Below are 14,328 nucleotides of genomic sequence, written 5' to 3' on the forward strand. Positions count from 1 at the left end.
GAGGATGGTTAGTGGCAGTAGGCAGGGGAAACGTAGGCAGCACGGCCAAGAGCGGTCAAGAAACACGGTACGGATACCCGAGCCAGAGCCCGAATCGGATTTGGGCGCGACACGCTTCAAGAGCCCTCCAAGGACCACTTGGGAGCCACTTTGGTGGAGGCTCAAAAGGGGAAAGGCGGGGCTGTGCACTGGTGGTGCACTCAACGGTGAGTTGCAAATTGTTGCCATTTGTGTGATGCCTGGCGCATGCCGAATGCATGTGCAGAGGGGCGGCTACCAGGAACCAGAGACCAGGGACCAGGGACCAGAGCAAAAGCGGAGTGATTGAAAGGGCACACACAAAGTGGTCGCCGGAGCACGCCAGCCAATGCATTCACCCACGAAATCTGGACACAAAGCGTCCGTCCTGCCTGCCCCTGCCCTGCCCCTTCGTAACATCTCCTGGAAGCTATGGCGAAGTGGAGCGAATCACTGGGGAAGCGAAGCGAAATCACATAAAAACAAATTGGCTAAGCGCGCCTCCCATTCTCCCCCTCCTCCGTATCCCCCTTGGACAGGGCCCCACGAAAAAATCAAAAAGGAAGGACTTCCGGGTCAGGCGGTTATTTCAAAGAAGGAGCAAAAGGAGTGGAACCGCAAATCTGGCACAAAAATTGACTGCGGCCACGAGTGCCAAAAGCTAAAAGCAATCAGAATGCGTCCGGCGCCCAAGCAGCCCAAAAAGTATGCAACGAAGATGATGATGATGCCATCCAGTCCAAAAGACGAGCAACAAACACCAGAGCACACCCTCGCCCCCTACACACACACTCACATGCACACCCATTCACACACAAGAGCACACACACCCAGGGAATCGGGGAATTTCATTCATGACGATGAACTCTGAAGCTGGCTGCATGCCCCAGTCCCCAGTCCTCAGTCTACAATCTCCACTCGACAGCCATGTCATGTCCTTGCAATGCCCAAGCCCAGGCGCCAGTACCCATCACCATCACCATCACCGTCACCAGCACCACCCCCAATCTGTATCCGTACCCGCGTCCGTGTCCGTGTCCGTGTCCGTGTCCGCGTGTGCATCTTTTTGCTTTCGTTTTAGAAAACTCACAACTCGCACGACATTCAAACCAAACCAGACCAGACCAGGCCAGGCCGGAGCACGCCAAAAAGAAACTGCAACGAATCAAGGACGAATTTTTTGGCAGTTTTTTCTGCTTCTCCTCCGTGTGTCCCTGCCACTGCCCCATGAGTGCTTGTGAGTGTGTGTGTGAGGAAATGTCGGTTTGGCTTTGTTTTCCAGTGCCTCGACTCTGTTTGGCTGGCGTTATTGCTTCTGTTGCTCCTTTTTCTGCACACGATTCACGGTTATTCTTTGCCGTTTTTTGTGCCCGAGAGGACGGCCAGGACAGCACACGACACTCCCTGGCCTCGTGTGGCCAAAAAGAAACCATAAATGGCCTGAGTGGCCACTGCGACCCAGATATCCATCCATTCATATGGGGAGAAAAAGAGAAACGATCTTCTCCATCTCCGCTGTGTTGGGGGGGCCTTGCTTGTGCCAATTCAATACTCATTAGTGGAACACGCTGACGATGGCACTCCCACTCCCACTCCCCCTCCCCCTCGAAGGTGCTAAAAAGCAATGCTCTCCATAAAGCGGGGCCACTCCGAGAAATGGTATCGCAAGATGGAGGCTACGATGGACTCTCATGGTCGATGGACTGGCTCTCCCCCCCTTTGGCCTGTGCACTATCAATCTGTCATGGCAAGATCTGCCATTCTCCATCTCCCATCTCCCATCTCCAATCTCCCATACCCATTCCCTTTCCCCTGCACATGTGTACATACATATGTGATGAGCATCTCTGGCATGCAAAAGAGCTTCAAGAAGCCGGGGCTAAGCCGCGTCGAGCTCCGATGGAACAGAACAAAGGCGCCAAAGTCGGGCGGAGAATACACAAATCCCGGTTTGTAAGCCAATTTGCACTTAGGCTTATCTAATGTCATATCATTTGTATAATGCTCTGTTCTGGCCTGATACTTGATGCCTACTGGTATGGTAGTCAATACTCTCTCACACACGCGCACGCACACGCACACGCACTCGCACGCACTGTCTCTCTTCTAACTTCGACTCCTGCCCCGAATCCTTGCACTATGCATGAGTGTGTGGGCGTGGAACGTGGGGGCATGTGGGGCATTTGTGCCATGGAGCGCACGCCTTATCCTGCGGGGTTCATTTCTAAGCTCATTTATGTTTATCACAAATGCGTGCCAAAGTGTGTCGTTATTCTTCCCCCGCTTCGGTCTTCACTCCACTTCACTTCCGTCTACATTTTCTTGAGCTCCAACTTTCAGCCATCGTTGTCGATGTTGTCGAAGCTGTTGGCGTGGCGCGAACAAAAACATTTCAAATATTCAAAAAAGCCACACACACATCTACTCCACCCTTCCCAGGCACATCGCACTCATACATCGCACATCCCAAATGAAGGGAAAGGGACAGGGACAGGGAGAGGGAGAAGGAGAGGGAGACGGGGCACGAACTGTACTCAACTAGTCGTGGCATGTACTGGCCATAGAAATTCATCTAACGGCTGTAACAGGTAATTGAACTTGGTTATATGGCTCTCGGAATGGCGTCGCGCTGCAAATGGAAATGTGGAAATGTGGAACCGGGGAAATGGGAAATGGAATTGAATGACGCGCGCATCGTGTGCCAAATGTGACGGCCCCTCAGGCACTCCTCATTCTCATCACCGTACTAGTCCTCTTCCTCGTCCTTCTGCGCCCAGGAAGCAGGCAGCAGGCAGCAAATGCGTGCGAACTATATAATGCGGGCATAAAAAGGATTTGCACAAGGAGCAGCAGCATGTGTACGTGGCTGTGCGGGTGGATGCTGATGCGGTGGGTAGTAGATATGTGCGGCAAGACAAGACAAGACGAGAGGCCAAGTCAATTTCAAGTAACATCAGACTCTGGCTATATGAAAATTGCAAATTGTACTCTATAGTTTGGTGAGTGGGGGGAAGGAACCCCATATAGAACGGAGTCGGAAAGGGACAACTGTTGAACTGTTGAACTGTTGAATAATTCATGGCCAACAGGAGACTTAGGCAGAACATCCCGTTGCCAAAAGCAACAAGATGATGTCTGCTAAGCGCGCTTGATGCCGATTTGTGGCACACATAACTGTAAATCGCCCGAGTCCGCAGCAAAGCCACCAGAGCGACTGATGGTGCCACAGCTTAGAAGTGCACAGTGGGGGGGAGCCACGGAAAGCTACTCATGTAAGCACTGCAAAACAGTGATGGTTGGAAGGGGGAAATTTGCCAATTCAGATCTCTGCTCTATTTGCCACACGCCACAGCCGAAGACAACAAAAGCAATAAGTTGCAGCAAAAACAACGCACCCGTCCCCCATCCGCACAGCCATTTGATGCAACACGCAGCTCCGAGTCTCGTTTATGCATTTTCTTTTGCTTGCCACACACAGTAGCACCCACACAACCTTCATTCCCACCCACTGCCATGAATGGCGGACGTTTGCTGTCGTCACTGGGCTCCTGGTAGCTGCATCGCGTCCCCACTCACATGTGTGCACCCACCCAAGTGGAGGTGCAACTGATGGCATGATGGTGTGGATGTGCATGAGCAGCTATTTGGGGGCTGGGGCTGGCTGGCAGGCTGGCTGGCTGGGTGGCTGTGTGTCTGGGTGGTGCATGCGACTTTGGTCTTGGTCTTGTTGTCGTCGGGTGATTGTGTTAGGGACTTCTTTCTTTTGTTTGCCCAGCCGGCAGCACTTACCAACCAACAGGTGGCACCTACTTCTGGACACCAGCACCATCCCGCTATGTGCAGCACTCCACCCACAGGGCACGACCCACTGCCCGCACACAGGCTGAAGGACGTTCGGGCATGGTGGGTCACTTTTTTCCTTTTTTGTGCAAAGTTCTTTTTTTGTTCACCCTGACTGCTTCTTTTGGTGGCTGCCTCTCCAGAGCACTTTCCTGTTTCTTTTTCTTTCGAATGATGGTGTGCACTCCACCTCCACTCCTACCCACTCCCACTGCTTTCTGTTGGGGTGCCACCAGTGCATTCTGGGGCGGACAAGGGGAAGGTGGCTGGGCCTGACATTGAATTCAGGCATCTGCATCAGTGCCAGCCGGCAGACCTTTTCTTTTAGTTACTGTAACTTCTTCAATGCCACTGGATAACCTTTCGATTTTCTGTATCAAGGAACATGGTCTGACATTCATGAAAGTACTCGTATCTTTTAAAATATTATTTATTTATTAAGTATAATTAAAGTAAACTAAATACGTGAATTGCAATAAGTACAAACTCGAATGTTGTGGAGGCTTAGGCTTACGGCCTCTGTGCTGCCAGTCTACGTGATGGTTTGAAAGCTGGCGGTGTCCTTCAGCGTCAGCGGCTTCCACTTGAGATCTACGCTGTGGTGGGCCGGTGGATGGTCATCGTCACAGCTCCCCAAGCAATTGGGCTTCTTATAATTATCAGCTGGGTCTGCAAGGGGGGCGACCAGAGGGATGTGTGAGTGTGTGTCGGAAGTGAGTGAGGAACGGACTAAGGTCCTGGACTTACCATATTTGTGGTCGTGGTCCTCTTCGCAGGACTTTGGGCAGAATACAATCTTCAAGTCGATGGGCTCAAACACCTTCAGGATGAGCTCGGGCACCTTTTCGGTGGCATAGTCGCCAGGATTAGACACTAAGGGGTTGAACGAACGATTAACATCATGGGTCACTGGGTTACCATACTTAGTGGCAATGGAAATTGGCGTTAGATGTACGGTTTGGTTCTGGGCCTCCAGCAGCCAAGGCATGCTGTTTACTCTCAGGACTTCTTTGTGTCTTGTTGCTGTGATTAATTCTGATTCAGATTCTGTTCTGATTTCAGGTGTTGGTGGTATTGTGGATGCCTTTTCGGCTGTTGGTGTTGTTGTACTTTCGTCATCAACTGTTGATGGTCGTCTGCTTGTGATTGGTGTTAATGTTGAATCTGTTGTGGGTGCTATTGTTGATACACTTGTTGCTATTTTTGAAGCTGCTCTTGATTTTTCTTTTCTAATTGGTGTAGTTGATGTTGCTAATGTGGTGCTTTCTATTATTATTGCTGATTTTTGTGTGGTTCTTGGAGCCTCTGTTGGCGATGCACCCAGACCCAAGGGCGGCTGTATTTGTTTTATTGAACTAGCGGTGGAAATGTCAAGAGGATTTCCCCTAATGGGTAGCGCTTTAAGCAGAAACCCATCATTCTCAGGTCTAGATTGCATTTTGACTTCGTCCCAGTTCATCGCTAGTTCATTTTCAATAGAAATCGTGCTGATCGCTTGCGGCCCTGGTAGGACGGAGTGTCGCTTCGCAGTGCCTGGCCGTTGTTCGATGTCCTTCTTGCCTTCAACAGATCCTTCTGTGGCATTCACTTGGTCCGCACTCTCTGCATCGCTCGGAGAATCGTAGTCCTCATCCTCATAATACTCGGAGCTGAGATTGCTCGAATTTCTTGCAGGATCCTCTGCAGGCGCTGTCGTATTCGTACCCGTGCTGGGGAATGGGAATGTCGGAGCTGCTTCTGTGGATATTTGAGGTGCTGCTGTGGATGGCAATTTATGTGCTGCCACTGTGGAAGTGGATATTTGAGGTGCTGCTGTGGATGTGGATGTCTGAGGTGTTGCTGTGGATGTGGAAATCTCTTCTGGATCCGAAGGTTCCTCCCTGAGCATGCTCATTGGAAAACTTTTCTGCAGTGGTCGCGTTATTGTCTTAGTCTCTTGCGGACGACTTAACCTCTCTTTCAGCAGGGTCATCACGAAACTCTTTTGAGGCGTTTCAGTGGATGTGGTTGTTATTTGGGACTCTTTCGGTAGGTTAAGCCTGTCTTTTAGCAGACTCATGAGAAAACTTTTCTGAGATGATTCAGTGGTTGTAGTCGACATCTTGACCTCTTGTGGGTGGGTTAACTTCTCTTTGAGAAGCCTCATCAGCATTCTCTTGTGTGCTTCTGTGTCCAAGCTCTTCGCTTCTCCGAAAACATCGTTTCTCAATTCTAAGCCCGAGGGCTGAGCTTCATCATTAACATAGTCAGAGTCCACATAATTATCCGCGTACTCCGAATCACTAGCCATCGTTGTGGAAGAGTGATGCGGCAGTGGCCTGGACGTAGTGGAAGTGCTTTCAACCCGCTCCTGGTGGGGGGATGTGGGCAGAGCCGGGACCACAGCGGCTGAGGTAGTGCTAGCCATGGCTTTAGTAGTCTCCATCTCTACAACATCGTTCGCTCTATCTTCGTAGAGCTCAGATGTTTCGCTGTCATAATATTCGGAGTCTTCGTGATCCTCCTTCGTAGAGTTTAGCGCTACCATCATAGCGGACTTCTGTTGAATTGAGCGCTTGTGCGTTGAGGCCAACTGTTTGATGGATAGCCGCAGAGACTCGGCAATGAAAGGCTTGGACGTGGCCAGGTTATGCCTGGCCAGCTGGGCGAGGGTCACACTAGGAGTGGGAGTGCGAATGGTGGTCGGCGGAGGGGTGGATATCACATGGAACAGCTTCTCCAGCAGATGTGCCGCAGCCATCGTTGACATTGCGGATTCTTTTGTCGTGGGACTCTCTGTGGGACTCTCTGTGGGACTCTCTGTCGTGCGCTTGTCGACTGTCGCATCCACTTCCGCTTTGCCGTCTACTTCCACCAGTGCCGCGTCATCCATGTAGTCAAGGTTCAGTTCACTGGAAACGAAGTTGTGGGCTACCACATGCTCCTGCAAATCTTTCTCCCTAACGAACAGATTCTTACTTATTGATAATTCGGTGTTGGTGTTTGTATTTTTGAGTTCTTGTGGTCTTTGTATTGGTTCTTGTTCTTGTAGTTGATTTTGTTGTGTACATGCAATGTGTGTCTTTGTATCTGTAAAGTAAGTGTTATGTGTGGGTTAGGAATTCTTTGCCTGAGGGTTTAAATGTTAGGACAATCTTGTGATTCTTTGCACTTACCTTCGGTAGATCCATGATCAGGGCAGGCTGGTTTTGTTACAGTCGTCTCCTCGCTCGAAGGAGTGGTCGTCGGAGTACTAATGGCTGCAGTGGACGTGCTTGGGATCTCCACAGTCGTTCTCTTGGCAGTTGTCTTAGTTGACGGCTGGGTGGTCATTTTCGTCGTTGTTTGAAGTGTGGTGGTACTTGACGGTTGGGGACTTGTTGTTTTTGTCGATGGTGCTGATGATGGTTGAGCTGTTGTCGTTGTAATAGTCGAAGTTTTCGAAGATGTTGTTGTTGGTTTTTGAGTGGTACTGGTAATAGTTGTAGATTTCGGAGTTGTAGTTGTTGTTTGTACTGTGGTGGTTGTTATAGTCGACGTTTTGTGTGTTGTAGTTGTTGGGTTTTGAGTGGTACTGGTAATAGTTGTCGATTTCGGAGTTGTAGTTGTTGTTTTAGGAGCTGTGGTTGTAATTGTCGACGTTTTCGGAGTTGTCGTTGTTAGTTTCTGAGTGGTGCTTGTAACAGTTGTCGATTTCGGTGTTGTGGTTGTAATTGTCGACGTTTTCGGGGTTGTCGTTGTTAGTTTCTGAGTGGTGCTTGTAATAGTTGTTGATTTCGGAGTTGTCACCGTTGTTTTAGGAGTTTGGGTTGTAATTGTCGACGTTTTCGGAGTTGTCGTTGTTAGTTCCTGAGTGGTGCTTGTAATAGCTGTCGATTTCGGAGTTGTCGCTGTTGTTTTAGGAGTTTGGGTTGTAATTGTCGACGTTTTCGGAGTTGTCGTTGTTAGTTCCTGAGTGGTGCTTGTAATAGTTGTTGATTTTGGAGTTGTCACTGTTGTTTTAAGAGTTGTGGTTGTAATTGTAGACGTTTTCGGAGTTGTCGTTGTTAGTTCCTGAGTGGTGGTTGTAATAGTTGTTGATTCCGGAGTTGTCACTGTTGTTTTAGGAGTTGTGGTTGTAATTGTAGACGTTTTCGGAGTTGTCGTTGTTAGTTCCTGAGTGGTGCTTGTAATAGTTGATGATTTCGGAGTTGTCACTGTTGTTTTAGGAGTTGTGGTTGTAATTGTCGACGTTTTCGGAGTTGTCGTTGTTAGTTCCTGAGTGGTGCTTGTAATAGTTGACGATTTCGGAGTTGTCACTGTTGTTTTAGAAGTTGTGGTTGTAATTGTCGACGTTTTCGGAGTTGTCGTTGTTAGTTCCTGAGTGGTGCTTGTAATAGTTGTTGATTTCGGAGTTGTCACTGTTGTTTTAAGAGTTGTGGTTGTAATTGTAGACGTTTTCGGAGTTGTCGTTGTTAGTTCCTGAGTGGTGCTTGTAATAGCTGTCGATTTCGGAGTTGTTGCTGTTGTTTTAGGAGTTTGGGTTGTAATTGTCGACGTTTTCGGAGTTGTCGTTGTTAGTTTCTGGGTGGTGCTTGTAGCAGTTGTCGATTTCGGGGTTGTCACTGTTGTTTTTGGAGTTGTGGTTGTAATTGTCGACGTTTTCGGAGTTGTCGTTGTTAGTTCCTGAGTGGTGCTTGCAATAGTTGTTGATTTCGGAGTTGTCACTGTTGTTTTAGGAGTTGTGGTTGTAATTGTCGACGTTTTCGGAGTTGTCGTTGTTAGTTCCTGAGTGGTGCTTTTAATAGTTGTCGATTTCGGAGTTGTCACTGTTGTTTTATGAGTTGTGGTTGTAATTGTCGTCGTTTTCGGAGTTGTCGTTGTTAGTTCCTGAGTGGTGCTTGTAATAGTTGTTGATTTCGGAGTTGTCACTGTTGTTTTAGGAGCTGTGGTTGTAATTGTCGTCGTTTTCGGAGTTGTCGTTGTTAGTTCCTGAGTGGTGCTTGTAATAGTTGTCGACTTCATCGTTGTAGTTGATTTCGGAGTTGTCGTCGTTTCAACTGTGGGTGTAGTTGCCGGTTTTCGTGTTGTCGTTGGCTTTTGAGTGGTGCTTTTTTCTGTTGTCGTTTCTTGAGTGGTTTTTGTTGGCTTTGGAGTTGTGGTTATGGTTGTTGTCGATTTCTGTGTGGTCGTTTCCGGTTTGTCAGTAGTAGCTATGGTCGTGGATGTAGTTGCTGGTTTCGCAGTTGGTGTAGCCGGCGGCACGCAATGTGGAGGCGTTGTGGGCATTGTAGGATTAGACGGTGCCTCGGTGGAGCTCTCTCGTTTCACTGTTGTACTCTTTGAAGTGCCGCCGGGTGTGGAGGAGGTTGGCAGAATAACAATTCTTTCGGACAGATGTCCCTTGAAAGCCTTGAGGGTTTCCATCTGTTCCGGTGCCTCGGTAACTTCATTATTTTTGGCTGTAGAATAGGTGTATCTTTTATACTGGTATTTGGTGGTTCCCTTGCTGGTGTACTTTGGTGTTGTCGGAAAGACGACTATATTGACTGACGGCTTGGATCTTATAGTGGCGGAATCTTCCTCTACGAGACTCTCAGCTGCAGGTTCGGATCCGTACTGATACGGTGGATATTCATAGGAAGGATAGATTCGAGGGGAAGCAGTAGTTGTAGTAGTCGTGGGAAGAATGACAACATTCACCGACGGCTTGTCGACCTTTCCGGACTGCAACACAGACTGCTCATTTCCCTGTTCTTTTGTTCCTGATGCCGTGTCATAGTCATCCTCCTCGTAAAGGGTAGGAGGAGCTGGATACGGGTAGAAATGTGGCAGAGGAGGGTAGGGAACCTGTGGAACTGGAACATAATCATGGCACCTGACCTCACTTTGTGGTCGACAGAGTCTTCGCTGCGGGTCGTAGCTGTTGCTTCCGGGACACTTAAAGCGGGTTTGCAGATAGTTTCCACTCTCCTGCAATTTGCAGGTGTAGTAGAGGGCGCAGTCGGTGGGCGACCGGAAGGTGCCCTCTTCCGTGCACTCGGGGAACTTGATCTCGCAGTTAACGGGTATATAGCTGCCGCTGTTTGAGATCTCTGTCGATGGGCACTCGTCGCCAGGAATACACTTCTTTTTTAATGGCGAGAAAATGGTCCCCGACGGGCAGCCAAAGAGCCACGGTAACGACTCGTTTTTGTCGCACCTGTAGTAGACCCGGCAGTCGCTCGGATGGGCGAACCGTCCTTCCTTCACACAGGGGGGCGCCTGTGGCTGGACCCGATGGACGCAGCGACCACTGCTCGTATTGAAGCTCTATATAGAGGAAAAATGCAAATGGATATGAAGGCGGTGATCGGCTTACGGGATTAAGGGATTTGGGGTAGGGACGGTAGGTTACCTCGAGTTTCGGGCACTTGCTAAAGATCACACAATTGGGCTGGCAGACATAGTAGTACTCCTGCTGGTCGGGATGTGGCTTAATCCCCACGTAGTTCCTCGAGCAGCGATTGTTCTTCAGGAGAGAACAAAATGTAAATTGATTCCCGCAAGCGCAACTACTCCTTCCTGATTTCACTTACATAATCTATTCGAACAGGGATTCCGCCTCCGGGGAAAGGCTTGTAGACGCCATAGACGCTATCGTAATAGCTGCCCGGTGGACTGAATACCGGTGGTGGTGCCTGGTAGCCGTATCCATAGGGTGCCTGGTAGGCAAACGGCTGTCCATAGTAGCCGTTGGGCAGCAGTGGATGGTGCTGCGGCCCGCCGGAGTAGCCGCTCGGCAGTTGGCGGATCGAGCGACTGTTCACCAGGGTTAGCAGGGCCACCAGCAACAGCCAGATGGAGTGGGCCATAGCTGACACTTCAATTCGCTTCCACTTCACTTGGCGAGGAGGGTGGAGAGACACTAATCTTGATGTGGATCACGAACTAAACTTATCACACAACGACTGGGGACATCTGACGAACACGTTTCCGGCCTCTGTACTTTCTATTCCTGCGGGTCTTCCTTCCTATTTTGTTAGTCCTTTGTTGCTGCGACCGCGCTAACCTCTCGTCTGACAATGTTGCGTTCAAGCGGGGCAGACGCGCTTAAATGGTCTCTGGAGTGCGCTCGCTTGCGAGAATATTGCATAACTTAAATGCCAATGGGCAGCGGCGTGATTTAAGTACAAGAAATGTTTGCCCGTCGAGACAGTGAGAGCGTCGAAGAAGCTAGAGCAAAAACTTGCAGCGTCGCTCCCCGGCTGCATAGTCTGGGTCTGCTTGCGGTGCTCTCCCCACGTGCCCCACAGACCGGAAGAGGGCCCCAGCGGCAGCGGTGTGAGGTGATATCAGGGCCGTGCAGCGCTCGCTCTAAAATGCATGACTATATCATTTTTGAAGAGAGAGGCTGCATTACTTCCGTCCCGGAGATGGGTCGATGTCGGTGCCGTCTTATTGCGTTGATCTGGCATGAGTAATCCGTTCCAGACGTGATCAATGGAGTTGGCCAACGCGGAACCAATGCAAAGTCTGCACTGCGATTAAAATAAAATGTTAACATCTGTCGATTCATCCAGAAAAAAATCTTGAAAACCCGGCGGCAAAAATAGCCAGTAGCACTAGCAGCATCCATGAGGCAGATGAAAAGATGTAAATGCATCGCCTCCGCATTTTCCATCTCAAGGTTAGTCAACATGTAGCCCACAAAACTCGTAATTGTTTACGATTCTTTCACGTACTTACGACGAGTAGGCGGGAATTACGCACCAAAATATTTTGGCGGTTCGTGCGTCATTTAACACGTTCGCACTCTGGGCCCGGAAAGGCACGAATTCTCGCGGTGGGAGCTGGCTGCTCTTCGCTGCGGCTGCATAACAGCACCCACGTTAGAAAAAAGGGTCTGTCTCCACGTAAGAACATGCAATCTCAGGCACGTTCCCATATGTAACTCCTAGCTACAAAAAAAACAGATAAAGCCTACTTGGTTGTGACTTGGGGCCTGTGCTCATTCATGCATGTAGACATCATTCAAAGACTGGGTTTTGATTGAACAAAAACAACGTCCCAAGCTGCCTCTGAACTATTCCCCTACAAACAGATGTAAAATATATCAATGAATTATAAAAAGAATGGCTAAACATTGCATCTTCTAGGTAAACTAAAGATAAAGATAGATGGGGTAAAGATAAATTAAAGCTTAAATCTAAAACTAATCTGCAGATACGTGCTCCAAGAAAACTTGTTTTTTTTTATTTTTATGTTGTGCACCCCTCAGGCGGTCAGAAGTTTACGCCATGGGAACAATCTGGGTAAACACTTTCAAACTGCCATCTACATTAACTATGAGAATGTTTCTTCCATAGGTGTGATCTTACGTTCGGAGACGATTTGTTTGCACCTGGGCATCCACACATAATCTTCCAGTTCTACTGCGATGCCATATCACACCATGCGCGAGCGAAAACATCTGTCTTTTATTTCCGACTCTTGGCTTTCGTATGCGCCACGATGCGGCGGGGCCAACAATCGCCCGAGTGTTCTGACCCCCCCAAGGTAATCACATAATCTTATTACAAACGTGATATCCGAACGATAGCTGAATTTAGAGCTATCTCGTTGAAATCGACAATAGACAAGAAATACATTAATCAAACGCTGAAACGCTGGCTGCTCTTATCTATCCGAATGCCATTGCATTCTTTAAGATTCTCAGGAATTCCCACGTTGCAGATGGAGATAGAGAGTCTAGATCAACTGCGATGCAAATGGAGGAGAGGCCCGACGGTGGGTGGGCCAAGATCTAGAATGTTGAATAAATGTATATTGAGAGATACCGACACTTATCGTTGTGAATATTATTATGCCATATAGTGTGAGGGAATGAAAGTCTTTACAATAAATTTTCAAAGCTTAACTTTTTTCACTTAATTTGATATTAAAAATTGAAATGAATTTCAATTCATTTTTAGATTCTGTATTCTTCTTATATATTTAAAGAACATTTTAAAAATTAGAATCTTGCATGGGGCTCGGTGAGCTTTATTTGTAAATCAAGTGAGATTTGAAAAAATACACAATAAGCTTGAAAGTTTGAAAAACAAATTTAATTTCCTCCAAAATGTTGTTAATTTTTTTATTGAAGATTGCTAACAATGAATGCATCTAAATTAGCGAACGGAAAATGAAACATACTTAACATAGATTACTTTTTATTTGACCTCAATCATGCAGTGTGTGCATAAAAATAGATTGAAACTGGGAAAAAGTGGTCAACTTTGGAAGCTCATATCTCCAAAACTGATAATCCGATTTTCTCATTTTTTAATGATCTTTCAATATTATATAATCTCTAATAGTCAATTTCAAAATACATCCAATGTTCTCCAAAAAGAAACCACAAAATCGCAAAGAAAATCATTCTGCATTTTTCCAACCAAGACCAATCGCAAGCTGAATCGCAAGTGTGGAAATTACAATATAGGATAGAGGTACTCACTTCCATTCGGAGCATCGTTCATAAATTCAAAAGAGCTTCAATGCTTAAAATTCGAAACACACAAGCCTACGTAGGGCTTTAATCAATTTTTTTGTTTGGTTTCCGTCATAATATTAAAGTAAACCTCTTTTTTTGTAATGCCCCTCATTACCACCAAATCGAATTCACCTGCCATAGGCATGCATCCCTCCATCTACACTCCCCCATCACCATGTCTCAAAGTTGTTGCAAGATGCTTTGTTCAGGTTTCGAAACCTTTCGAAATTTCTCCAAATGGCTGATGGGTGATTTTCCCAACGTTCTTAATCGTTGTATCACTTTTCCTCATCTGACGAGAGCTGCGAGGGAGGCTTGTCTACACAGCAGAACTCACATCTAAATCGATCAAATCACAATCGCAGGCTCCGTCGTCTGGCAAAGTGATCAGCTCCACTGAACTAAAACTAAGCGTGAATCCTTGTCCAAGAAAAGTGACCATATGGACAAAGTACAAGAACACAGCTTATTAAAAAGTGCCTTAATGCTTACGCAATCAAATTACGCTTCAAAATTGGTCAATTCATTTATCAGGCAAAATGATTTGTTTTGAAATTCGTGATGGACAGCTAGGGCCACGACTCTACACTTATGCCCGACACTCAGTATAGTAAATTTGTAGATCGAATTATTCCTTGCATGAACTGTTTAGGGTATTATGGTCGGATTATAATTTCCTCAACCAGATTATATCCACCACTAATTCGCTTCCGCTCATTAAATTACTAATCCTCACTCACCTTTATAGTAATTAGTAATTGTAGTGGCATTTGTATTTTGAATGCATGCCTAATTCTCTTAGTAAGTTTAAATCTAATTTTCCTCGTATGTATATTAGTCTAACAGTTATATTTCCTGCATGTTTGCATTCGGATCGGCTGCGCGCCGCGCGTCTTACGGCAGCTCCCCTCGGACCATATAAGCCAGTAAAAATAAATTCCTATTCAATTGTGATACATAGAAACTACACAGAGATGCATTTGCCAATGAAGCCA

At 47.3% G+C, this 14,328-nt stretch overlaps 1 protein-coding gene across 3 annotated transcripts; it reads right to left on the reverse strand.

Moving 5' to 3' along the window:
- Positions 1 to 4,270: 4,270 nt before the first annotated feature.
- Positions 4,271 to 10,933, reverse strand: Mur2B (Mucin related 2B). Of its 3 annotated transcripts, XM_033383354.1 has the most exons (6): positions 10,395 to 10,933; positions 10,214 to 10,327; positions 7,789 to 10,128; positions 7,014 to 7,503; positions 4,606 to 6,927; positions 4,271 to 4,527 (listed from the first exon to the last, which is right to left on the reverse strand). In XM_033383354.1, exons 1-6 carry the CDS (start codon positions 10,668 to 10,670, stop codon positions 4,391 to 4,393), a joined length of 5,679 nt encoding a protein of 1,892 aa, XP_033239245.1. In that variant the 5' UTR covers positions 10,671 to 10,933; the 3' UTR covers positions 4,271 to 4,390. The 3 variants fall into 3 exon arrangements, with proteins under 3 accessions (XP_033239245.1, XP_015041145.2, XP_002133610.2); XM_015185659.2 differs by having other exon boundaries at positions 7,014 to 10,128; positions 10,395 to 10,932; XM_002133574.3 differs by having other exon boundaries at positions 4,606 to 4,731; positions 7,014 to 10,128; positions 10,395 to 10,923.
- Positions 10,934 to 14,328: the final 3,395 nt, after the last annotated feature.

The sequence above is a fragment of the Drosophila pseudoobscura genome, chromosome X (genome assembly GCF_009870125.1).
Source record: "Drosophila pseudoobscura strain MV-25-SWS-2005 chromosome X, UCI_Dpse_MV25, whole genome shotgun sequence".
Classification (NCBI taxonomy): Eukaryota; Metazoa; Arthropoda; class Insecta; order Diptera; family Drosophilidae; genus Drosophila; species Drosophila pseudoobscura.

What these genes read in the sequence shown, in the direction of transcription:
- Mur2B (XM_015185659.2), bottom strand. Translation starts at nt 10,670, where the DNA reads ATGGCCCACTCCATCTGGCTGTTGCTGGTGGCCCTGCTAACCCTGGTG. An exon ending in GCAAGTGCCCGAAACTCGAG is followed by an intron (nt 10,129 to 10,213) that starts GTAACCTACCGT and finishes TCCTCTATATAG; the next exon opens with AGCTTCAATACGAGCAGTGG. An exon ending in GGACCACGACCACAAATATG is followed by an intron (nt 4,528 to 4,605) that starts GTAAGTCCAGGA and finishes CCCCCCTTGCAG; the next exon opens with ACCCAGCTGATAATTATAAG.